The sequence below is a fragment of the Condylura cristata genome, unplaced genomic scaffold (genome assembly GCF_000260355.1).
Source record: "Condylura cristata isolate star-nosed mole 26May11 unplaced genomic scaffold, ConCri1.0 scaffold00005, whole genome shotgun sequence".
In the NCBI taxonomy this organism is placed as follows: Eukaryota; Metazoa; Chordata; class Mammalia; order Eulipotyphla; family Talpidae; genus Condylura; species Condylura cristata.
The window spans coordinates 63,411,017-63,437,634 of record NW_004567106.1 but is presented as its reverse complement, the minus strand read 5'-3'; the positions used below and the strand labels follow the sequence as shown (position 1 = coordinate 63,437,634).

The window sequence follows — 26,618 nt, the reverse complement described above, 5'->3', positions numbered from 1 at the left end:
ACCTCAAGATCCTCCCTGTACCAACAACTCTGGTTTACTTGTAAATCAGGAAGAGAAAAACAGGGATAAAGCTGGAGGGCTGGAGTTGTCAAAAATCATTTCACATGAAGTTTTTGTCAGTGTCTGTTCATTTATGGCAGCGAAGTTCTAAAAAACAATGAAGCCAAATGGTATCAGAAATATCAGCAACCACCACCCCCAGTTCAGAAAGTGCTCAAGATGCCAAGAGACCAGGCACAAGTTGGTCAGGGTGTGTGGGAGTCCAGTCCAGAGGCAGGATGAGAAGTCAACTCTAGGCCTCCACTGCATGAACACAAGGTTACCGCTTGCACTAGAAATTCAGAGGCTGATTGTAGAGATTTTAAAAAATGGTCTGAGAGCAGCCTCATCATCGGTTTGGAATGCCAGGTAGATCTGGTAGTTACACTTTCCACCCTGATGTCTCCATTCCTAAAGACTCTTCAAAATGGAGGGGTCATGGTGGGGAAACAGTCGTTGCTCAGGAACATACAATATCCACGCGCCACATCCTGGTGTGTCATAGTCACAGTAGGTGGCAGGCAGACCGATCGCCCCCATCAACCCCATCATCCCCGTCAGGCTCTGCTGGAGGCATCCGGAGGGGAGGCTGAGAGGTGACCGAGCAGCAGCAGGGGCTTAATCGTTTCCTTCAGGTGCCACTAACTATAAAATGGACAAACCGATGGGACTATGGAGAACCATGAAAGATGGCAACTCACAGCACACTTTCCTCTGGACTTTTTACTGACATGTTAACTTGTTTGAAATCAGGCAACAGCTTAAGGAAAGGATTGCTTACATATCTGCAGCCCCTTAAAACAGTGTGGGAAATGGTATCAGGACTGACAGGTGATTGATTCTGTGCGTGGCCAACCCACGTTACTGCCCGCGGCGAGCTGTCTTCTTTCTCTTCTGCTGATGAACGACGAGTGTAACAGGTCGAAGATGCCATCTCCCCTGTTTTTCGAACAGGATTACACACCCAGTATTCTACCTTCCCTTGGCCCCCGCCTTTCAGTATAGAGAATTAGGTGCTGTGTCTACTGAAATAATGCGACTCTTTTGAGTGTTACACCGGCAGTTCAGATGCCTTCACTTAATGTTATCAATCAGATGCAGATGCCTGGGGATAGCATTTCCAATTACAGAACTTTATTTGTAAATCATTGTTAGGTACCCAACAGTCAAAGTTCACAAAACAAAAAGAGAACACAAACAGCGAAAGTTGTCTACACGCTGCTAATTCTAGCAGTCAGAGGAGTCACAGGCAGGCGTCCCAAGCCCGAGCAAAGGGCCTTGTTTGTTGCTGGTTGCTGAGGAACCCACCTGTGAATGACCCCTGTGAAGGCCACTGGTCTCAACGATCAAAGCATCTGCTTTCTTACAAGAAAAGACTAGTAATAAATACTGAAGTATAGTGTATTTTATAATCCCCCTTACTATCATCCCAGAAAGTCTTAGTAGATAGAAAAGTCAACTGCTTATTGGAATAAGCAGTGCCTGTCAGTGGCGACTCAACAGTCATCTGTGAAGGCTGAATATCTTAAACTTCACCTCTGCTCATCACTCTCTCTCCTCAGGAACCTATGGCCTGAACGAGGCCCACCGGTGAGCAAGTAAACTCATCTGGGCAGCGGGAGAGCCAAGCCACAGGCTCAGGGAATGCGCCCCATGGCATCCTCACTAAGGCTTTCCTCTTGGTCAACATTACTCATGTAGCTACCTCTCTAAAGACTACCCCACGGTCTAGCTCTTGAAAGCTCCAGAAAAAGATCAGGAAAAATGAGACATGAGACACCAGCACCCGTAACACACTGCACGCAGCCCCTTCTGCCGCTCTTCCTCGCCAGCACCCGGGAGAGAGACACTTTATTTTTTCGCTTGTTTCACTTTTCCTTGATCCTCTACTTTCTTAATGGCGGCTCGGATAGCCTCTTGGTCGCCCAGGAATTGGTGAGGCCCAACAGCGCGGAGGTTCTCATCCAGCTCCAGGAGAATGGGGACTCCCGTGGGCAGGGTGATGTTGATGATGTCCTCGTCAGAGATACCTGGATTAGGAGAGGAAGGACAGGGTGTGAGGACAAGCCAGGAGGCAGCGCTGCCAGCTGGTTAATGGTGTGGTTAGAGTCACTGAGCTGTGAGGGAGTGCAGCTAAGTCCCTAAAAGTTAAGAATGTGCTAGAAGTTTTTTTTTTTTTTTTTAAAAGATTTATTTATTTATTCATACAGAATTAGGGTAAAGGCCAGAGATGCGGAAGGTGACAGGATTCACCAAAGTGGGGAGCAGAACAGGCAGATTGATGAAGTACACTGCTGAGGGGAGCAGCGGGCGGGTCAGGAGAGGTCTGCCTCGCCATGTGGATCTCCTCCGGGGCAGGCGGGGATTGAACTCCTGCGAAAGTGGCTCAAGCTTCTTAGTGTAGTGCTTTAACCCGCTGCGCCACCAGGGAGGGCCCAGAATGTGCTAGAAGTTGTTTTTAAATGCTTAGAAATACACACTGCATCAGCTGGTGGCAGAGTAGGTACCTCTTGGGGTGATCTACTCCTGTTTCCTATTTGAGTCTTAAAGAAATGCAGCTGTTTCTTTCCATGCCCACAGATGTCAAAAAGAAATCAGGTTTTTCATGGGCATCACTTAATCTTGACAAATCTGAACGAGAATCAGGAATTTCTGGTTTTTCCTTTAATTTGCCATCCCCAGGTGAGTTCAAATCTGTCTCAGAATAGAGCTCAACTGAATCGCATGTGGTCAGTTTTCCAGCATGGGGGAAGCTTGGAAAGGGCTGGGAGAGATCCAGGCAAGGATCCCCAGATGTGTAGGAAGCGCTACCAGGGCGACTCGGGACAGGGCTATCTAGACAGCAAGCCTTGCAGACAGGCTTCGTTCTCTTACTGCTCCGAAACATTCCAACTTCCGTGAGAAGGGATGCATAAGGGAAAAGTCTCCTTCAGTTCTTCTTTAAATACAGCCGAAATGACAGGTAGTTCGACTTGACCTGAGGTGCCAGAAGTGTTGGAACTGAAGTAATAGTAGCAGCAGTGGTAGTAATATTGTTTTGTATTACTAGGGCTACTTTTAACAATAAACAGCTGGCGTGTGCTGAGCACATTCCCTCTGCAGGCACTCTTCGAACCACTTTAGATGTATTAATTTATTTAATCATCACTGCAATTCTATGAGGATATGAGCTGTTTTCTTCCATGTAACAAGCTCTGAGCTAGAAAGTTTAAATAAACAACTTGAACTCACACAGCTCGTAAGTCAAACCCTGGCGTTTGTGACTACAGGAAATGTAATGCTCTCAAGTTTCTCCGAGTTCAAAATAGGCAAAGAGAAGGAGAAAAGCAATGGAGGTAAGCAAAGGGAAAGGCAATTAACAGTATTCAAGTTATCTAGTTTAGAAAAAAATTCTAGACACACAATTTCTAACCACATGCTTCCCTCTCTAATAAGTAAAAGGAGTAAGGAGGAGCTTGCTGAGGGAAGCCTGAGGGCTTGTCCTTACTTGGTGTGAGACCAGGGCAGAACAGGCCATTAGCAACTGGCAAGCATGAGGAAGGGGACCCAAGAAAAGATTTTGTAGCTTGCCTTGCAAACAGTCAACAGACTTCATCTCTTCAGTCACCGGGCCTCATCGTGAGTGCCAGTGATGTGTCACAGAGTGACAACCCTGGGCCCCAGCCCCTGAGCTAGTTCTTTTTTAGAATTTCATATCGAGGCCCAGAAGAGCTGTAGATTTCTGCACAAACTGTACCTACTCAAGCAGTTACAAAGCGATGGAAAGAATCTGAACTTGGAAGTCGGTGTCTCTCCCCAAAGCACTGGCCGCCTCGCCCTCGGCCAGCTACCCCTCAATGCATGGACACTAGAACTTCAGGCAAATAACCCTCTAGCCTCCACTGCCTCTGTCAAATTAAAAAAGAAGGAAAGGAAGAAACACTCTTCCTCTAATAGCATTACAAAGGGAGTAGGGAAGGAGGAACACACTTCCAAGAGAAAACGTGAAGAAAAGTGCTTGTATTTCTCTACTATGAATTCTTTTCGATGTAAAAGAGTTAAAGAGCAGGCTCCTAAAACACTGTTTAGGCCTGCACACACACACCCCATGCCCACACTGCAATCCTGCACAAGATTACAATCCAAACTACAGCTGGCAAGAGCTGATAAAGTCGGCCCAGACAGCCAGCTTTTGGCCGGGAGAGGACTGCCTTGGATTCTGAAGGCCTCTGGCTCCACCAGGTCAGCTGTGAGCTAGCTGGCTGCGCAGCCGCTGCCACAGGCACCCCTCGCCAAGGGAATGTTCTGGAGACAGGACGGGGCTCCAACAGCCCAGGTTTAGGGCATGGTCTGTAGAACTCGGTAGTTATATCAATTCTAGGGGAAGTGACAGAGGCCCAACTTCTAACAACAGGCTTACTGTGCAAAGTACTCTGGTGAAGGACACATGGGACCATAGTCAGGATTTTCCCTCCACTGAACTATTTTTTCATTTACAGATGTTCCTCGGTGTTATCCTGAATGCCTAAGGAAAGCAGAAGCCCTTCATCAGAGGCCTGAGAAACGCAGGGCCACTGACAACTTTCACGTCCCTCTATCCTGCAAGGACAGTGCTTCATCTATCCCCAGAGTCTGAGAGCGACCACCTCCCTGAATTAGAGGGTAATATGGAGTTAGATCTCCCCCATGAATCTTCAGGAATCAATTTGTCAGACCAGCAGTAAGCAACGCTGACCAGGTTTGATGAATGTTTACAGAAATGATGAGTGAACAAATCTATGTGTATCACAAAGGTGAGTTTTGTGGGTATTACGTGCCTTCACATCACCAAAGATAAATCTTTACCAAAGTTCTGGGACCTAGAATTTTATTTTTAGACGACTAAATGTTTCACTTTTATTCAATATTGTACAGGAGACTGTAGCCAGGACACCGGGCAAAAAAAATGAAGTAAAAAGTATCCAGATTAGAAAGAAAAAAGTAAAACTACCTCTATGAGCATATGACATGATCCCACTAAAAAAGAACTGGAACTGATAAAGGCAGCAAAGTTTCAAGATACAAGGGTAACATATAAAAATCAACTATATTTCAAAAGTGAAAGGAAAATAATTCCATTTACAGTAGTATCAAAAAGAATAAAATACATAGGAAAAAATTTAACCAAAGAAGAATAAAACTGATACTTTGAACACTATAAACTACTGCTAAGTTTTTGAACACTATTGCTAAGAAATTTTAAAAGAAAAAGACACACAGAAAGACATCTCATGGTAATGGACTGGAAGACTTAATATTATTAAGATGGTAATAGACAATTATAGGCAAGAAGAATAGTCTTTTCAACAACAAAAAAATATATTCACATGCAAAAGAGCTGGCCCCTATCTCCTACCACATACAGAAATGAATTCAAAATGGGTCAAAGACTTAGATGTAAGAGGTAAAACTACAAAACTCTTAGAAGAAAACATGGGGGTAAAATCTTCGTGACTTTATTGTGCAGTGGTTTCTTAGACATGTAACCAACTACACCAAATACATCAGCAATAAAAGAAAAAAGATAAACTGGGCATCTAAACATTTAAAATGTTTGTGTTTATAAGGACTCCACCAAGAAAGTGAAAAGACAACCCACAGAATGGGAGAAAATTTTTGCAAGTCATGTACCTGATAAGCAACTTGTATCTAGAATAAAGAACTATTATACTTCAATAGTAAAGCCAAAGGACCAAATTTTAAAAATGGACCAAAGATGTGAACAGCGATTTCCCTAACATTATTAGCCATCAGGGAAATATAAATTGAAAACACACTGAGATACTATTTCATTTCTGCCAGGATCGTTAAAACCAACAAGTCAGATTAGAAATATTGGTGAGCACATAACAACTGGAATTCTCACCCATTATAAAATGTGGAGCATAAATGCTGTGGACTCTTTGGAAAACAGTCCAGTGATTCTGCAAACAGGTAAACATAGAGTTACATGAGATCCAGCAATTGTATTTCTATGGATATACCCAAGAGAGGACGAAAGCATACACCGAACCTGTACGTTAACCTTCACAGGAGCATTGTTACTAATAGCCCCAAGTAAAAACAACCTAAATTGAGTCAACACTACATTCTGTGATATCATATTACAAACTTATTCATGCAACATCATATGGTGGTTAAAACGAGAGGCCTGATAGCACAGCTCGCTCTGGATGAGTGGCTTAGATTTTTTCAGCCAGTGTCACCCAAGAAGGTCCGAAGAGAAACGGCAGAGATGTCTCACCCTGCATCTGTCTCTCTCCATCTCTCCCCTGTTCTTTAATCCTTGAATCCTCACATAGGAGCATCCATGCAATTTAAGTGATTGGGAAGAAATTGTAAAAGTTTAGGGGTAATTCTAAAGAGTAACTTAAGAATGAGGAGAAATTCAAACATTTTCTGCATACAAAGTTAACTTCAGAAATTCAAATCTCACCTCCATGTCCCCTCTGAGTCACTGCAGCAGGAACGGGCACAGAGCCAGTTATGAAGGTCACTGCTGCCACACCGGACCCTCTACGCCCAGGCTCACCTCTCCCGCCAGGACCATGAGCCCCAGCAGCTCAGAGAACCCGTCTTCTCGCCACAGAACGCCCGTGATCCCAGAGCAGTGCCTGACCCACTGGAAGGAGCGAGGCGGCTATGAGCGAGCTGCTGGGGTCCAGAAACTACCTAGCTGTGTGGCCCACCAGTTGTCACTTTGTACACACAGCCAAAGGCTGTGAATGTGAACTCTCTGGGCTTTCAGATTAAATGGAATCTTCTACCTTTATATCTAATCAAGAAGAAAAGAAGATTAAAAGGTTCTTAGTCTTGAACAAAGGGCTTGTTTTTTTGCCATTAGTGCCAGTGAAGCAAACAATCCAAATTAGATGTCTTGTCTGCATGTGGCTTTCTCTAAAGTGTTGGCTTAAAATCTCTGAATTTCAAGAAGTAGGGAAAGTGACATTTGGGGAGATAGAAAGATTTGTTATAGGGCAAGAGGAAACCCCAATTCTATATTGGGGGAGTTGAAAAATAGGCAAACAACTTGGATGAACTCATTCAATGGTTAGATACTCCAGCCCCACTTCCTCTCACCAGTCAAGTCAGTCACTATTCAACCCCCAGGGACGGGGGTCTCTGAGGAGAGAGCTGAATTCCACTGTTACTATAAGAGCTGGTGCAAGAGATTCTGAATTTCATAGATGATCTGTTTATTTTTAACTGTTAAGTCCTGAAGTTTGCATGCTATAGATGTGCAACTTAAATGTGGAGAGGAAAGCAAATGGAAATAGGTGGTCTAAATAGCAGCATCTGCTCACAGGGTAACATCTGCTAACAGAACAGGGCAGAAAGAAGACTCTGTTCTACATATTAAAGTTAAAAATTTTTTAATAAAAAGGTCTCTGTACATCCATTATGGCTTCCTCAGAGAAAGCCTGACCACACCACTAGAGAAGGATTTGCTCTACAGAGCTAGAGTCCTGAATTTGCTGCTTCTCAAAATATCTCACTAAAATGCCAAAGGTGACTGGCTGGCCAGGCCAGGTCCCCACAGCCATCCCAGCTGACCTTTCCTCCGTGATTCTCTAGTTTCATCTCACCACTTCTCTGCCTTCTTACGTGTGCAGCAGCACACAGTTCCTCAGGGGTCCAGTCTGTCTTTCACGAGTCACTTGCATGCGGCTCTCATTCCAAGCTTGAAACTGCCTAGCCCTGTGCTTGAACCCAGACTAAACAATCTGCTTCCGCTGGCAAGAGGCAGGCTCCATCCCATGGAACCTGACTTTCCCTTCAATGTGGGCCAGCAGGAAACAAACAGGAAGTGACTATGCCAACCACAGAGAAAGAAACACACGCCTGTCTGGAAGGCTGTGGAACAGGATGCTGTTAGGTTCCGAGTCTGGGTTTGATGGCAGTGCTTCGTGAGGAGTGTCTGGACGAGTCCACGCAGGTCCTGCCTTGACCTGGGCTCATCGGCACCATGTAAGTGATGCATGAAGCAGTCCACTTGACAGGCACTTCCTTACTCTGTGCCATGTCACCGGGCTGTTGTGAATCTTTCTTCTGTAAGCCAAGCCTGAATGATCTACAACCGAAGAGCAGAGAGAAGCTAAAAACAAGGAACTTCACGGGGGAGAGGCATCCTTATCAGGCAAGAAGCCCCTGCAGGGTGCTCACATGGTTCCTATGTGTGCAGTTCTTACACCAGAGTGTGACCTGGCTCCCAGTCAGGGACACTGGCCTCTTGCTGTGACTTTCTCCTGGTTCACTCCAGTAGGTCTTTGCTGACCTGATCCTGGACTAGATGATTGAGAGGAGGAAGAGACGAGTCAAGTAAGGTGAGGGGAGGTGGCAGGAATGAGCAGAAGCAGTTCTGGGGTGGACAAGCTTTCACCAGGGACCTCATGGTCTACAAGGACAAAACTTCAAGTGTGGAAGCTTCCACATAATTCTTAGGAAGGACTGTAAAGGGGAATTCTGGTGACACAATGAGCAGTCCAGGGAATTCCCATTCAAAGTGCTGAGATCCTAAGTAACGCCAGGCTAGGACTGTGCAGGACCGTAGGCGGGCACCGGTCCTAACAGCTACCTCTCCTCCCTGGCAGGAGGTAAAATGGTTTGTCTATCAAGCATTTTAAGATTGATGGAGGAAAAAAATCACTCCCAATTCCTTCAAAGGTTCTATTTAGTAGGAGAGACTTTAATGGGCACTAGAAAACATAGCCAGGTATCAGATGACTATACAACTACACACATTTTTGCTTTTGTAATCCATGCAAAGAATTAATAGATTAAACAGAATCTCGTGACACCCATTTCAAGGTGTTATTCTTAGCAGTACTGGAAGCTAACAACTTAAGAATCAGGTGACCGTGTAAGGTAAAGTCCAAACTGGGGCACTGTTCAAAGGGAAGTTACGAATGGTACAGGGATAGCAGGTAGTAAATAGAAAATATGGGGAGGCCTCTGGCCATATAACTTTACGGTGTAAACAAACTGGCATTTAAGATGATAAATTTCATAGGATTTTAGCACCATAAACACACACACACACACACACACACACACAAATATATTGGCAACTGAAAAGCTCTTCCTTTCAGAAGGAATCTGGTTTTGTCTTAAACTAAAGAAAATCACTTAATTTTTAAGGTCTTGAGAAGTGAGCATCCAAATTCAGTGGAATGTTTTCTTTTAGTTGGGCCTTTGTCAAGTATCATGTGAAATCCTGTAACTGAACTTTTGAAAGTCAGACATGCAAACAACTACCGCTGGTGTTCCTAGTCGAGAATGAGATTTAAAGGGCCCGACTAGGAATGAGATTTAAACATACTCAGTTAACAGGAATGATAGAGAAGAAATAATGTAGCAATTTCTTCTGATCTTGGAAAATTACTTATACTTAATTCTCACAGCTGACAGAATACTTTGCTTTTATTTTTCAATATACACTATAAAAGAAATACTATTCGTGGTGACTGGCATTTTGAGGACTCTTAAAACAAAAGTCTACTGTACACAGTGATCCTAAAATCCAGTTCAGTCTATTTCATCGCATGGAATCATTTCTTCCACAGGAGTTAGGTGTTTCTACGGAATAAAGCAACAAGAACTCCATGAATCTTCAACAACGGGACCAGCAGGGGGTACTGTAAGCCAAAAAGGAACAAAGTTGTTCTGCCCAGAATGGGGAGCCAACATTACAAGCTACTACGGACATACCCCACACCTCACACCCACTTTGTTTCCCCCCCTTTGACTAGAGGCTAATGGCATATTCTGGCTTTTCTGCCATTTGCCCATGAATGTCCGCCAGGGAAAGCTCCTTGGTTCCTGCTTTACCATTTCTACTTCAACCTCCCTCAGCTCCACTGCTCTCCTCTCCTGCAGACATCTGCCAGCCCTCCATCTTTTTCCATTTTCAAGAATTGCTAATCGAATCTTCTTTGTACAATTTACCTCCTTCCAGCACAAACACCATTGTTTTAAATCAATTATGTCAGAAATAAAAGCTCCCCCCCAACACACACACACACAAAGCCTGCTCACAGTAATAGGAATAGGAATTAGAATTTAAGGTTGCTTCAGTCTCACTCATGTCTGAAAGGTAATTTAGGTCCAGGACTTTTAAAGAGTCCTTCTGAAGTAAGGCTAAGTGGAGCCTAAGGATGAATGAATGCTGATTTCTCAAGGATCTCTAAATCATCTCTGACCCACAGGTCAAAGCTGTGCTTTAAACCCTTTGTTCCTTGTTCTGTATACCACATCCAAGCATTTCTACTTTGCCATCACTTCCATATTTTTGCACTAAACTATTCTTTGTTAGGCCAGCGCTAAATCCTTTTATCTTTCAATCCCATTGGTTAAATTCTTTTTGCAGTTTTAAAGAGATAATTCACATGCCATAAAATGCACCCTACTAAAGTGTACAGTTCAGTGGGCTCTTTGTCTGTTAAGACATGCAAATATCACAATTAATTTTAGAATATTTCTGTCATCCCACAATACACCTTATACCTATCAGCAGTCACTATTCATTTTAGCACCTTCCCTCCCCCAAACCCTCCACTTTAGCCTTAGAAAAGAAATAATCTCTATAGATTTACCCATTCTGGACATTTCATAAATGGCATCAACAATATGTGATCTTTTGTGACCAGCTTTTTCATGTAACAGTGGTTTTTCAAGCTCACCCTATAGCACATGCCATTCTTTTGTATTGCTAAATACTACTCCACTGTATGGCTATACCACAATTAATTCACCTAATCACTAGTTGCTGTGTTCTGGGGTGCCTATCACATTTTGGCTATTACAGTTAATACTGCTATGTAGGTTTGTGTACAAGTTTTTGTGTGGATATATGTTTTCATTTCTCCAGGTATTGTTATGGGTTGAATTGAGTCCCTCCCCCAAAAACGATACGTTGAAGTCCTATCTTCCAGTGACTCCGAATGCAATGTTATTTGGAAATATGTCAAGGTAAAAAAGAGGTTTAATATTTTTGATGTCCTTATACAAAGGGAAGGTTTGGGGCCCTCCCTGGTGGCACCATGGGTTAAAGCACAGCACTATGAAGCTATCTGTAGCCGCTGTGGCACAAGTTCAATCCCAGCCAGGGAGCTGACCCACCTGGCACGGCAGACCTCTCCTGTCTCATGTGCTGCTCCCTTCAGCAGTGTACTTCGTAGCCTGCCTGTTCTGCTCCCTACTCTGTGTTGGTGAATCCTCTCACACACATCCCTGCACTTCTGGCCTGTACCGCCAGCTCTGTATGTATAAATAAATAAATCTTAAAAAAAAAAAATTTGGACAAGAAACAGAGACACACAGGGAGAACACCCACTGCAGGCAGAAGGATGCAGTGATGCAGTGATAAGCCAGCAGAGGCAAGAAATGATTATAGCTGGGACATGACCCTGTCAACACCTTCCTTAGGACTTCTAGCCCCAGAACTGTGAGAATTATCTCCTGTAACCTCCCTCCTTCCTTCCAAAAGAAAAGAGCTACAAATAAGTATATCATCAAAGCACTACTAGGTATCTAGACTGAGCTATGAGTGGTCCTGTGGAATAATCTAATCCTGAAAATAGGAGAAGAATAAATGGTATTGAACATCAGGAAACTTTTCAAGGGAGAATTTCCTAGTTAAAGGAGGAAGTAAAGAGGGTCATCTTCCAACAATAGACTACTAGGGCCCAATAATGATGAAATCATAGATCATTTAATCAAATATCTGACTCCTCGAAACGAGAGAAAATAGATTCCTTTATAGAATTGAGTAAGACACACACACATGCTCTCTCACTCACAAACTGAGCACCATGTCAAGCCAATAAAGATCTTAATAGCCAATAAAGTCTAGAGATTTTAGATCTCTGTATAGCCAATGGCGGCATCATAAAAATTAAAGGAGAAAACACACGCTAAAAATTTACATTAAGATCTCATTTTGTTTCCACTAACCTATTTCCATTTATTTCACACCCAGTGTCAACCTCTTCATTGTACACAGCCTCTGTAGGCAGTAAAGCAGAACGGAAAGGGAAGGCTGGAGAAATGTATCCTAGTACCCATGAGCTGACTGCTGAGGGTGTGAGGGTAGGCGAGAAAATACCAGACAGAGCAGATACTCAAAAATCACCACCTTTGGGAATTACTTAGTGATGGGGATGGAGTAAGAAATCTGAAGGTGTCTTAGTGCAGTCGCCGGGACCTGAAAATGAGGAGCTTGAGTCCTTCAAAAGAGTTCACTCAGTTCATGTTTCTTAAGAGAAAGGTAACAATACAGCACATTTTAGAAAAAGATCTAGAAAACACCCACACGCAGTAATAACAAAACTGAGGCAAAAGATGATCTCTAATCCTTGTATTTTCTTCCTCCCAATCAGTGACTAAGCCTGATCTGCAAAGAGAGAACTGGAGCAAAAAAATCTGTTCGGTAAACCCAGGCCTGCCAACATAGCAACCACAGAGGAAAGTTTAAAGAACTGAAGATCATTCTTACTTAACATAACATGGATTAACGTAATTAACTCCACTCCAAACGCCATTTCACAGAAATGTCTCCCCTCACCCAGCATCCTTCTATTTTCCTACCAAAGCCATGTAACCCCTAGATCAGTGGTCTCGCTCTGCACAGCCCCAAACAGCAATCTCAGCATCACTGAAAACGTCTTAGAAATGCAGAGGTGGCGGGTGGCAGGGCAGCCCTGCAGATGCAGAAAGGCAAGAGCGGGCATGGCAGCCGCAGGCCCAGCTCCCAGCAGGGGATCCTGGTGCCAACTAGAGTTTGACCTTCACTGCTTTGGACTGGAAGACAGGAATGTCACAGACACAGGCGGGCTTTGGACTTGGAGAACTACCTGAGTCTTAAAAGGCTGAAGTGACAAAGGGGCCCAGGGAACTGATGTCAAGGGCTCACGGGTGGCTTGGAAACCAAGCGCTTAGCCACCTCGAGTACATAGAGACCTTAAAATCGTACCTTCCAGATGCTTCAGGAGAGCCCTGCTGCTATTTCCATGAGCAGATATCAAGATGGTTTTGCCACTTAATACCTCGGGGGCGATCCTGTCGTTCCAGAAGGGAAGGAGTCTCTCCAGAACATCCTTCAGGCTTTCGGACCGTGGCAGCTGGTCAAAGGGCACGTCACACATTTTGTACCGCCGGTCACTGTAGATCTCCTGGTAGTAAGGATGAGACTCGTCGATGGGGGGGGGCGTCACGCCATAGCTGCGCCTCCAGAGCCTCACTTGCTCTTCGCCGTGATTCAAAGCCATTTTCTCCCGGTTGAGGCCAATCAGGGCTCCATAGTGACGCTCGTTCAGGCGCCAGGAGCTTTCCACCGGCACCCACTCCTGCCCCAGTTCCTCGAGGATCAGCCAGGCAGTGTGGATGGACCGATTAAGGACGGACGTGAACACAAGGTCGAATTCAAAGTTGAGGGCTTTGAGTTGCTTCCCACAGTTCCGAGCTTCCTCCATCCCTTCACTGTTCAGTTTCTGATCCACCCAGCTACAAAAACGGTTCTCCTTATTCCAAGCACCCTCTCCATGTCTTAGCATGATCAGTTTGTACTTAGACATCTTGGCGACCAAGTGTCCCTGGGGCTTCCGGGTGGGCTGACGCTCAGTGGCAGCAATACATCTGTAAAGAGAACCAGCAAAAGGCTGAAATCAGAGCGTTCACCCCACTGACTTCCTCAGAGTGCAAAGCAGGGCTTCAGCCGGTTCCTAAAATGGACCGGAAGCTTCCTGGTAACAGTTTTCACATCAGACATCCGGCAACTCACAGCCTATGGCACAGATGGGCCTTTTGTACAAACAATTAATTACAGGGAACCTAGTTGACTTAAATTTTCTGGTGACTGGATAGTAAGTTAATTGTCTCAGGTGAAATAACAGAACACTTCACTCTGATGGCATGCTGCCTTTCCAGCAGCCGGGGCTTCCAGAAGACAGGCGTTAGGAGAGTGAGTGTAGACATCTACAAGAACTGGGAACTTCTACCTCCTAGCAACTGATTCTCAATGGAAGACATCCTTCTCACTTTGTTTTTCCTCTAGTGGAAAAAGGAATACCAGCCTCACCCTACAGACGTCACTAAACATGTTAATTCAAGTGAACCATCATATTGATGTGTCAGGTGGCAACTAGTTCTTCAACGCCACAATTACTGAACATCTAGACAAGAAAATCTAAGGCAGAGCATTCAAACAGCATTAGAAGTGGTTTAAAGTAACATTAACACCCAATGTCCAATGTGTTACTTGCCTAAATAATTTCTTACCTGCCTTAAGAAACACCTTTCGGGGCCCTCCCTGGGTGTACAATGAGTTAGGACGCAGCACTGCAAACTGCGCGCAGCCGCTTCAGTGTGAGTTCGATCCCTGGCCCCAGGGGTGACTCACATGGCGCAGCAGATCTCTCCTGACCCGCCCGCTGCTCCCCTCAGCAGTGTACATCCTCGATCTGCCTGTTCTGCTCCCCACTCTGTCTCTGGTGAGTCCTCTCACCGCCCCCTGCACCTCTGGCCTGCACCCCAGTTCTGTATGCATAAATAATAAATCTTAAAAAAAAAAGAAAGAAAGAAAGAAAGAAAGAAACACCTTCAGCTGGAATAAATCCGGATGCAAAACAAGCTATCAAATGCAAGCAGCTGGGAGGTGCTGCCCACAGACACAGATTACCAGGGGCAGGCCTGGAGGAGGCAGAGCGAGTGGCCTGATAAGGAGGCCCCATCTCCTCCTCCTCACCCTTCTGCTGTCCTACACACACACCAGCCACCTCTCGACAGGAGAAGAATCTAGAAGAGTGGGACAGGCAACCTGGAATCCCTTTCAAACTCCCTAAGTATAAGCTGCTGGCAAAAAAACCTCTGGGCCCTGCCCCTCACCACCCCCAGGAGAACCTGCCTCCCTGGCTGCACCCCTCTGCCAGCACCCCTGGCAGCAGACAATCTCCACTGACAGCTGCCTTTGCAGGCCTGGGGCTCTCCACCTCCACCCCACAGCTTTTCTCACTGGGGAGCAAAGATTATAAGAAGATCGGGCCCTGGTCTTCTGCCACTCTTGGCAAAGTCTATTAACTGGAGATTTTCTGTCCCAGTTAAGCTGTGATTCACCCACCATTATATAACAATCAGTGACAAAGTTAACTGGAATCTAGATCAAGTTTCTTCCTTTTCTTAGTAATTCCTAGAGATTCTGAGAGGGGAAGTGTCTTTAATATTAGGCGTCCTTATTTCAGTTGAAGGCAAACAGCGTGGGGTGGGAGGGAGCAGACTGAGGTGTGTGAGTTGGGAGGGGAGCAGACTGAGGTGTGTGAGTTGCAAGGGCTTGAAAGCCTGCAGCAGGACAGGTGTACGGCTTTCCCTTCTGCTCAAGCTTCAGCCTACGGGTTTAGTTCAGGTGGAGCAGGGAAGCCTTGGGTGACCAGAAGGGCCTGGGTAGGGGGTACTACGCAGAGCTGAGAATTTCAGGCACTGAAGCAGCAGGAGGACGGGAGAAAGGCTTCTGCCAGGGGATTACTAGCAGCCAGAAACAGAATTATCATGAAGTTCGTGAAATTCAAGCTCTGGGTCCCTCCCTTGAACAATCTCCGTCAAGGCAGTGGGAGAGGCCAAGTAATGAATCACGTAGATGAGAGAGAGGGAAGAGGAAAGAGAGAGAGAACTTGTAAAAGTAAGATCTGTTTATATTATTATCTTCAGAGAGCTCCAACCCACCAAGAAGTAGAAGCTTCAGACAACAAAAGCTGGATGCACAGCTCACCACCACTGATTCTTCCGTGGAGGGGGCGGAGAAAGGAGAAGCTACCAAGCTTCTCTACCTCAACCCCAGTTCATCTGGTCAAGCCACGGCTGAAGCTGTCATCCCTTCAGATAAGAAGCGTATGATGGACAGGTGTCGGCAGAAGCACTTCTCCATCTCCACTTGATGACAAGGCAGGTTGAGAGGACAAAAGAAGCAACAATATGATGAACACCCAGGCAGCTGTTCCCAGACATGGCTGTCTCAGCTTACTAGGAGAAAAAAAACGATTTCTCTTTTCTCCCCTCAGAACACACATCCTGCACAGAAGAGAACCACAGGAACTACAAACATGCTTACTTTGTCTCACTGGCACACAGGGGTGAAACAGGAGCAGTACCAAGCTAGCACATCCGTCTCAGGGAAACAGTCACTCCCTCTCTGCTCCTCACTGCTGTCAACCGCCATTTCCTATTTCATTAACTGCTGATTATGTACAAAGGAGCTGTTGAGTTTTAAACTGTTTACTCGTTAAGATTTCAATAGTCTCAGGAGCTGGTATACTAAGTGTTTACCAAAAATGCACAACACTAAAGTGAGTTTCATTCAAAGCTGAAGGCAGGGGCTGCCAACTCATGTGTCCTTAAGACCAGCCAGGAGTGTGACCAAGAGTGGATGCCGGGGTGGTACAGCAGTTATGAGCTGCAGGGGACACACCTTCTCCGACAGATGGAGCTTTAGTACAACCTGGTCTCACTGCACTAAAGGGACGGTCTGAGAAGGTCTCTGGAGAACAAAGAAGGGGGGATGCTGACACCAAAGACCACAGAGACCAGACTTGGAGTCAGACCATAGAGAAACGAGGGGTTTTGTTTTGTTTTCAGAGTAATTATCATTTGCTAAAAATGATCACCTCAACTCCTATACACATGCACACATACATCCACACACACAAAGGAGCATCGAAACAGCTCCTTAGCTCCAGACTATTTCCTTTTGAGAATGAGGAATTCTGGTTCCTTGATGTCCCAATTAAAAAAAAGAAAAACCTGGAAATGTGCATTTTATGTAACACTGGCTATAAATATTGGCAACTAATCTTAATGCATTTTCAAAATGTGAGCTAAACAAAACATGCTGATTTGAGTCTGCTGGTGTCTGGACTCTTCCTTGAGGGGGAATCTCCCCTCGGCCAGAGTGGGGTGACAGGATCAGACCTCAAGCCTCTAGGCCTTGCGACTGTCAGATACTTTTTCCAAGGACAGGCCAGCGAACCCCATCTGTGCCGGCTTCCTTGGCCCTGGCTGGCGCTCACCCAACCCTCTGCCAGCGTCCTACAGAGTGTCAGCTCTGTAATCAGACTCCCACTCAACTTTGGACTCTTCCTGAAATGCTTCCTCTGGCTCTGAGCTTCAAGTGAGCTGAAAATTAACTGCACTCAAAACTTCCTCTCCCTAGATATCTTGTTTAGGGTATGTGTGTGTGTGCCTGTTTAGGGTGTGTTTCTGCCTGTGTGTATGCACACACACAAAACTTCCTCTCCCTAGGTATCTTCTCTGTTTAGGGTGTGTCTCTGTGTGTGTCTGCCTGCCTAGGGTGTGTGTGCCTGTGTGTGTGTTCATGGGCCTCCCATGGGGAGGGCAGGCGATAGGCAGGGTCCTGCTCTCTCAGGGATACTTCCTGACCAAATACCTTCCTCCCCCACTACCTCTGGGGGGAGAAGAGAATCTTCGATTCTGAGAGTCTTGCTATATTTAGCTATAGCTGCAAACTTCCTGAAAACTGAGTACCCTATTTCAAACCCTCAATTACTTCCTGTTGGTCTTAGGATAAAGTTCAAAATCGCTAATGGGTCTTGCAAGGTTTTGATTGCCTCTTATTTCCTTGAACATGCCATGTTTGTTCTTGCCCAGGGCCTCTGCATGGGACACCCTCCCTCTCCCCCACAACCCCCACACACCCTGTCCTGCTTCAGGACGTGCCAGGACCAATCAAAATAAAATTCATGCCATAAATGCAAGTCACCAATTTGATTTTCTAAAAACCATATTTAGAAAAGCAAAATAAGAAAACCGGGTGAAATCCATTTTGATAATGCTCAAAGGTTCAAAAGAGTATTCCAACATATGATCAAAATGAAATTCTTAATGAAGTATAGTTTGCCTTCTGTTCCCCACAGTACATGAAACCAGTGTGCACATTACACCTATGCACACCTAAGCTTGGACAGACCATGCAACGAGGGCTCAACAGTCACATGTGACTGTGGCTGCCATATTGATCAGCATGGCTTAGAGTTCAGCTTAAATGGAATTTCCTCTAGGACTATCACTAGGGGAACTGGTTAAAACAGGTGCTAGGGGCCCTCCCTGGTGGCACAGCGGGTTAAAGCACAGCACTGAGAAGCTAAAGCCACTTCACATGAGTTCGATTCCCGCCTGCCCCGGAGGTGACCACATGGCGCGGCAGACCTCTCCTGACCCGCCCACTGCTCTCCTCAGCAGTGTACTTCGTCCATCTGCCTGTTCTGCTCCCTCCTCTGTCTCTGGTGAAGCCTCTCACCGCCCGTGAGCCTCTGGCCTGTACCCCAGTTCTGTATGCACAAATAAATAAATCTTTAAAAAAAAACAAAAAAAAAAACAGGTGGCTGGGCCCCCTTTCCAGCACTTAAGGATGAAGCCGGGGAGCCTGTGAGGTGGTCTTCCTAACTGGCTCCCAGGTAATGCCAATGTTTCTAATGTGTGGCCCACATGTGGACTTCTGCCCTTCCTCTCAATTGCTGGGAGGTGGCAGACCTGCGGGATACACATGCCTGTGCACTCCTGCTTTTCACCTCTGGGCAGGGCTACGCTGGGTCACTTGTAAGTGCATGTGTGTGTGGCCTGTGACACTGCGCTCAGTGTGTGTGAGGCCTGTGATGGGTTTCAAGGCAGGTCTTTCCCTTGACCCTCTTGGTCATACCTCTAGAGCCTGAAAAAGACTGGACACACACTAGGTTGGCACTTAGTAGGTGTGCTGACCAAATCAAAATCAGTTGGACCAAAACGATTAGACTATGCTCATGAGGCAAAAGCTTAACAGCTTTAGAGGCAACTGCCAAAGAGCTCAACCGGCAGCAGGCCCAAGATGTGAAGAGGCATTAACTCAAGAACCCCAGGGTAGTTATGACAAAGCCAGAGCCAAGGATACCATCCTTTATATGCATGTACCTGTTATGGCTTAGCCTGTTCCTGAATGGCCCGTAATCTCCTTGGAGAAAACAGAGGGTGCGCTGGACTCAAACACATGGCCACAGAGTGGTGAACCGGGACTTCCATGCAGATCTCCCACCTCCCAGGCCTGTGTTCCTTCCACCTCACCGTGAAGACGCGGCACGCTGAGGACCTTGATTCCTTGGCTGCACTTCACAGGAGCATCTCCAGTCACAACTTGTCTTCCAAACCCAGGCAGCCATTTCACAAATCACACACAAACACGGTGTGAGTACAAAGGAGGGCTCGGCTCATGATTGCTCTTGAGAAAAACCTCAAGGCGCAAAGTCAAGTTGGGCAAGAGTTGCCCCAACTTAAAAAGAGGCACCTCACTAGACATACTCCCCACCCTCATGTTAAAAACTACTCTTCTTTTAAAAGTCAAATGTGTTTTGGGTAAGGCTCACTGCCCTGGCGTGGATTCCTAAAGTTCTTCATGTATACCCCAGCAAGGGTGACCTGTGGGTAAGAATTAAGTGCTAATTTTAGCCAATGATTCACTTCATACTGAGAAAGGGCCACACAGTTCACTGTATTATATAATATTTCAGGGGTCCTTCCTTTAAAAGTTGGTTATGGTTAAAAGAAAAGTTTGCTAAACAAACCTTTTTCTCAATAGAACTGTCTCTTCTTTCCTTTTTGCTACTTTCCCCTTCCTTTTGGCCATTACTTTCATACTTGCCTGGCACCTCATTTGTGCTCTGTCCCTTTTATTAAAATAGTCTCTCTGAAGACTGCTAATTAGAAATTTCTTACTAAGTGGAGACCACCTCTTACAATTCAGACTGCTTTGACCCCTCTCTAAAGCTGACTACTTCCCCAGGGGGAAAGGTCCTTTAAGATTTTGGTGCTATACTCACCCTGGCTCTTCTATTGTTACATCGCAGTCTTGGTTTCTCTGTCTTTTCTTGCCCAAGGAACAGTGTTAGATTAGAATAATGAAGACATCATGTGATGTCACAGTGGCTCACACTCAAGGCATTCTGAACAGCTGCTTGGGACGCTCTCACTCCTCAGCCACCAAATAGGGAGACGATACTGAGATCACTCCCATTTTACAGTTGGAGAGACTTGGAGGAGAGGTCAACTTCTCCGAAGGTGACACAGATTGTAACTGGCAGACAATGACCCCAAAGGCCATACTTCTGCCTTGACCCACGCTGCTATCCTGCTACAATGGCACCCAAGGTTCCGTCCAACCCTGGGGAACACTTGTATTACTACTTGAAGCACGTTAAAATGGATGCTTTATCAGTGGACCATCCCATGTGGACATCTGTCCCCCCAGTCTCGTCCATTAATTCATTCTTCAAACAAACATTGCCATGGCACAATGCCAGGCCTATTGGGCACAGTCTCTCACATGGACTATGTCTTCAACGACAAGGTAGGCAGAAAGGTGGGGTGTGTATGTAGACTAAAGCAGAAAATAATTCTACTCTGTAAGAAAGCATTTCATTCATAAGGAAGGCAGGCTGGTTAAGGAGAGGTTCTTTCTTTCTTTTTTAAAGATTTATTTATTTATGCATACAGTACTAAGGTGCAGCCCAGAGGTGCAGGGGTGGTGAAAGGATTCACCAGAGACAGAGTGAGCAGAACAGGCAGATGGATGAATTACACTGCTGAGGGGAGCAGCGGGGAGACAGGAGAGATCTGCCACACCACATGGGTCACCTCTGGGGCGGGGATCAAACTTGCACTGAAGTGGCCATGGCCAGCTTCACAGTGCTCACTTTAACCCACTGCACCACCAGGGAGGACCAGGAGAGATTATTTCTAAGGCTTCCTGGATAAGGCCCTGCTTTAGGTGGTATGGAAAGATGTGTAAGATTTTCATTTAAAGAAAAAGGCAAAGGAATTGTAGTCTAAAGGAACAATGAGTAGAGGGGAGAGGACAGATGCTTTGAAAGGTGACCCATTCAAACTGGCTAGATTACAGGAAGGGGAATCACACACATCCTGGTTTGCCTAGAACAGTCTAGTGTAAATCTGTTTCCCTAATGTAATTATTACAGGGCCCCTTTCACACTTAAGCATCCCATTTGGAAAAGTATGTGATTACCTTAAGTATAGAGTATAAAAAGGAAGTAGAAGGAGACTAGCTTAGAAAGATAAGACTGAATAGTGGCCCTAAAAAGGCTTTGTGACAAAGCAGGTTGGTTCCTCTATAAATATTGGGATGTCATTAAAGGTTTAATCATGTGTATTTTAGGAGGATCAAGCAGCACTTACTAATATAAAGAGAGATGAAAAAAAACAAAAAAACAAAACAAGGATATGAATACTCATGAGGCTTTTGCAATAATTCTGGTAACGTATAATGAAGACCAGGACTAGCATAATGACTGCTGAAATGGAATGAAGAAGATGACAGTGGAAGACACTACAGCGTAACCCAGGTGTGGGCAAATTCTTCTGTTCAGATCAAATAGAAATTTTTTAGGCTTTTTGGGCTATACAATCGTGGTGGTTCTACTTGATTTGACCACTGTAGCTCAAAGTAGTCACAGACAATACATACATGAATAAATGGGGCTTCATCAATAAAACTAACTGTATGGATACTGAAATTCACTGCATATAACTTCCATGCACACAAAATGTCATTTATTATTTATTGCAATCATTTAAAAATGTGAAAACCATTTATAACCTGTGAGTTATATCAAAAAGGTAGAGAGGTGAGAAGGTCTTAGCCTGCCAACCCCTCACTGCATTGGATGCCAGACCCAGGTCTACTAATCATATCAGCAATTTGAACACTGAAACGTCCCATCATGGCATAATCCCAATATTATTAAATCACCTGATTTTATACTTGTCCAGAAACGCAACTACTTTGAGTAATGGAATCTCATTCCTATTTTACTTCTTCACTGAGCACCTTTAAATCAGTCTGTCTTTTGCTTGAGTTATTTAAAAATGGATTCAAGGTAGATCTATGGAGAAAAAATATTCATTTGGTAAGCGCTTTCAGAAGAACAATACATCATTTTGAGATGCTTTACTTCTATTGGGCAACTTCCTAGATTAGAGTGTCTCGTGTAGCACGAGAATGTGTATGTGCTTGGGAACAAGTGCTGTGCAAGAGTCCTGCGGTAAAGAAACAGATGGGTGATGCCAAAAATAAATAAATAAATAACTGAGCAGGTGACATATTTTCAAACCCCTTTCATTCTACATATATATAAACATCCCATCTGAACTGGCTCGAAAGCAAATATATACTTTCAAAAAGTACCGCCATAAAATTGAAGTTACAGTTTAAGACCTGCACCCTTGTAGCAAGGCAAGGATAAAGAAGACAGCAGAGGGCAAAGCATGACATTTACTTCCAGGGTACTTTTAAGCTCCAGGTAGTTTTACAAATGCAGCAACAATCTCATTAACCCCCTCATTAAACTATGTCATTCCATATACCTCTGCTCCTGCCCCATAACGGAGGCATATTCTGTTTCAAAGAAATATTCCTGGCATACTATTTCCTCCTCTCCTCAGGCATTTGAAAGGTGTATGACAACTCATGTCGGTGGGGAGGAAAATTACAAGTTGAAGATCAGCCTAAAAACTTAGTTCACTTTCTGTTTCCAAAACTTGAGTAAGATGTGATCAATGGTATAATGCTGAAGTGATATAAAATGAAGGCTATCAAGTGTTTCCCTGGTCCAAATCCTCATTGCACAGCTTTGATCAACTCAATTCCCATTGCATTAGGAATCTAACATTATAGAAGATAGGCTGGCTATAGTTGAGGACAGAAAAAAGCAGGGTGAAGAACATTTCTGGTAAATTAAAAAGAAATATTTCTTAAAGGAAATGAAATCTCGAGCTCAGTTCCTTACAAGCCTTACCAAAACATGTCTTCCCCATAATCAAGTTTAATATCAAAAGTTCAGACAACACCTGAAAGTATCTAGGGTTTTACCATCCATTACTCTTCCGAAAACTTTACAGTAACATTTGATTGGCATGTTAAAGATACTAGCACTCACAGGAGTTTTCTAGGCACCCTGTCGTGCTCCCCAACTTTACATCTACTAGCAGGTCCAGTGCATCACTGGTCACCAGAGTAACAAGACCACAGCAGGTGGACTCAACTCACAGGGAAGAGGTGTCAGTGGTCGGGGAACGTGCGTTTGCCTGTGGCGTGTCGCATGTTTCAACCTTAATATGGTATCACCAACACCCACATGTGCACAATGCCCACGCATGACACCTCCTTCCTCTCTCTGGTTACTTATTTCCCAGGGTAACAGCTTTTGTCAGTGCCAACTGTATTCACCAAATCTCAGAAGTCTGAAATCAAGAAAGGTAGCTCTACTGTTTATTGACAGCATGATCTTAATCAAGTTTTTTAAATTCTCAGGATCTTAGATGCCTTAACCATAAAGATGAAGATAATGAAACTAATGTTTTGAGGGGCAACTAGAAGACTAAATGAGGCTACAGTAAAGCACTACCAAACATGGGGGGGGGGGCATTCTGGATCAAATAGATCAGATCTGACTAGCACATTAAGACTGGCATAGACCTCCAGGCCCCTGGAAGTGACTCTACACTGCTGATGGTATGAGCAGAAACTAAAGCAGGGGATAAGTAGAATGAGGGTGGGGATAAAAAGAAAAGGTTACATTGGGTAATGGAATGGAAGGAGGAATGTGATCGTGGTGGGGAAAGGGGACACAGCATGATAGTGTGACATATCCTAGAAGCATATCAAATACTAAACCACATTCTATAATCCAAATGTTTTAATGAAATAGTTAACCTTTAATCAACATTTTATAAAGTATGTTTTTTCCATATCTGTAGCTAAGCTCAGGGAAAGAGTTCTGCTATGCAATAATAGGTTTAGTCCTGTAGCCCAAGCAAACATCCCCTCAGCAGATTTCAATCCAAAGATGTACAAGAGACCTGACAGCTCAAATATCTGGGTGTCCTCTGCTCACCAGGCACCAAACACACCCAGAGGAAGGGCTGGGTGATTTCAGATGTGCCAGCGATGACTTAAAATGAAATGTGCACTTAGTCTCAATCAACAGTGAAAGAGGAAGAGAGACTGAAAAATCTACCCAAATACCTACAGTGGCTGCCTCTGAGGGGATGAATATTTTTTACCACATACTATCTCTATGCAATGGTCACTCCATACAATGATGAAATTTTCTACAGTGGTCCATCTGGGTTCACATGGTTCAAATAAGGACATAAATGAAAAGGTACCACACACTGGTATGGAACTCACTGAAAGAAAACTGCTTATGTACTTGTGCAAAATGTCTAATCTTTAATTTAGAACAGGCCTTAAAAAAAACAGATTTGTTTATTTATACATACAAGAACTAGAGTACAGGCCAGAAGTGTAGGAGTGAGAGGATTCAACAGAGACAGAGTGGGGAGCAGAACAGGTGGATCTACTGAAATACACTGCTGAGGGGAGCAGTGGGTGGGCTAGGAGAGGTCTGCCCCCTGCCCCATGTGGTCAGCTCCCTGGCTCAGGATGGAACTCCTGCTTCAGTGGCTGTAGAAAGCCTCACAGTGCTGAGCTTTAACCCGCTGTGGCACCAGGGAGGCCAAATTTAAAACAGACTTTTTTAAGTAGGCATGGACCTGAGAAGTTATCTAATGCAATAACCATTTTTTAAAGATGCAAAACTTAAAGAATCAGAAAGTGGAAGTGATTTGTTTGAGCGTGCACAAATAGCAACAGCTTCAAGACTGAAACTTAGGCTGCTTCATTTACAACCCAGAGCATGCTTGAACCACACTTCCCTTAAGACCACCCACCATTTGAGTGGTATCCACGGTGTGTGTAAGGTGCAACATAGACCAAGATGTAGCTAAAACCTGATCTCTGTCTTAGAAGGAAAGACAAATTGACAAGGATTCTGCATTCACCTCAGCCAACCTTAGCAGCTATTGATAAAGACAGTGTTAGACCGCTGCAGGAGTGTGCGTTCAGTTAACATTCTGCTACCACTCACAAGCCATAATTTGGAAGGAAAGAGGTAGGAGAACGGAGTTATACTAATTAGCTACCAACCAATTTCCTTCCCTTAGCGGGGAACTTATTTTATTTCCATTTATTTATTTCCATTTATTGCATTTCTCGGGGATGCAGTCCCCGACTCCTTGAACAGAGAACAGCTCTTTTTCATTTTTCCTGGTTCCAAGAACCTGTGATTTAGTTCCAGATTTGAGTACAGCATGAAGCTTCTGCAGATACTCACCTCCTTAGATGGCATTAAGAATTTTCCCTGTCGACTCAGACTTCCAGGGCCAGGTCTCTCGTCGCCCCACATACAGGGCATGCCCCTGAAAACCAGCCCAGCTTCCCCCCAGGACCCCAACCATGGAGGGGGTTCTGCCTCACACTGTGCCTCACAGGTCAGGAAAGATGAGCTATTCGCTCGCTCCTTCCTACCAATTCCTGCCGTCAAGACACCCCTACCAAGGCTGGGTGCCCGCCCGGCTGACAGGTCTGAGGCTCGTTCAGAGAAAGGGACAGCTGAGAGGGACCTGGGGGGTAAGTGAGGGTCGGGGCTGACGAACGGACATTCTCACCAAGACTGAACCCCCCGAGCGACGGCACTGGCCTTCCCGCGCTCCAGAATAACACTCCGTCATTTTAAAACGGAACGTTCCAACAGCAACAGTCTAAAACAAAACCACTCACCTGCCAAGAGGCCACTAGTAGCCGCCGCTCCTCGGGGCAGCCCGGCAGCCAGCGCCTCCTAGGTCTCATCACTGCCGCCGGCATCGTCGCTCTTTTCTAGCCCCGCAGCCAGCAAAGGGCAGGTCTTAGGGCCCTGTCTATTGGAGGATTCCACTGTCACTCAATCATGGCCCTGCCCACCTCCCAGGAACAGGTTGAGCACTTTTCCGCTTCTTTAAGCCCCGGGGTAGAAAGCTAGGTTCTGATTGGTTCGCTGCGGAGACAGGCACATTCCGGGACCTTTAAGGAGCTGACTTTGACGCTCGTGGGCGGGCTTGCGCCTGGGGAAGTAGAAAAACAAAGCCGCGAGCGTCGCCCCAGCAATAGAAAAACCTCAAACCTGCTAGGTTGGGCGCTTGAGGTGCTGGAGGCTTTTGGGGTCGTAAAGGGAACACTTACAAAGGTAGAGAAGTGTAGGCGGGATCTTGGCAGTGGTGAGGTGCTGGTTCTTTTACGGATGGGAAGCTTCAGCCTGGAGTCAAGGCAGCCAGTCCTTGCGGAGGAGAACTGTTTTGCTTGTGGCTTTAAGATTTAAATCGTAATTACAGCAAAAATCCTTTAAAGTGCCCGATTTGTGGGCAGTAAATCATCCCCGTTTTCTCTTAGTACTTTTATGGGGATCCCCTTTAGGCGATTCCCTGACACTGTTTTGGTTGGGAAAGAAAAGTAATAAATGCAGGCACTAAACGCTTAGAGGACAGATGAAGGGAGTATGGAGTGGAATGAGGAGAATTATAATTTGGAGGCCACAATTACTGAACAAGGGAAACCTATGAAAATATCTGAGGGCTGGCACGAGGCCCTATGAGCTATAATAAGCAGGCTTGAGCTACCACACAAGGCTTTGAAGACTGCGTGT

At 45.1% G+C, this 26,618-nt stretch overlaps 1 protein-coding gene across 4 annotated transcripts; it reads right to left on the bottom strand.

Annotated features, from left to right (window-relative positions):
• Window positions 1-474: 474 nt before the first annotated feature.
• BPGM (2,3-bisphosphoglycerate mutase) lies at window positions 475-25,821 on the bottom strand. Of its 4 annotated transcripts, none has more exons than XM_004677061.2 (3): window positions 25,721-25,821; window positions 13,028-13,689; window positions 475-2,069 (listed from the first exon to the last, which is right to left on the bottom strand). In XM_004677061.2, exons 2-3 carry the CDS (start codon window positions 13,626-13,628, stop codon window positions 1,891-1,893), a joined length of 780 nt encoding a protein of 259 aa, XP_004677118.1. In that variant the 5' UTR covers window positions 13,629-13,689; window positions 25,721-25,821; the 3' UTR covers window positions 475-1,890. The 4 variants fall into 4 exon arrangements, with proteins under 4 accessions (XP_004677118.1, XP_012576188.1, XP_012576186.1 ...); XM_012720734.1 differs by having other exon boundaries at window positions 13,101-13,689; XM_012720732.1 differs by lacking the exon at window positions 25,721-25,821 and adding an exon at window positions 21,851-21,872.
• Between the last annotated feature and the right edge of the window lie 797 nt (window positions 25,822-26,618).

Coding starts and splice junctions, on each gene's coding strand:
- BPGM (XM_004677061.2), bottom strand. CDS start 13,628: ATGTCTAAGTACAAACTGATCATGCTAAGACATGGAGAGGGTGCTTGG. Junction 2,070..13,027: donor TCTCCTGAAGCATCTGGAAG/GTACGATTTTAA, acceptor CTCCTAATCCAG/GTATCTCTGACGAGGACATC.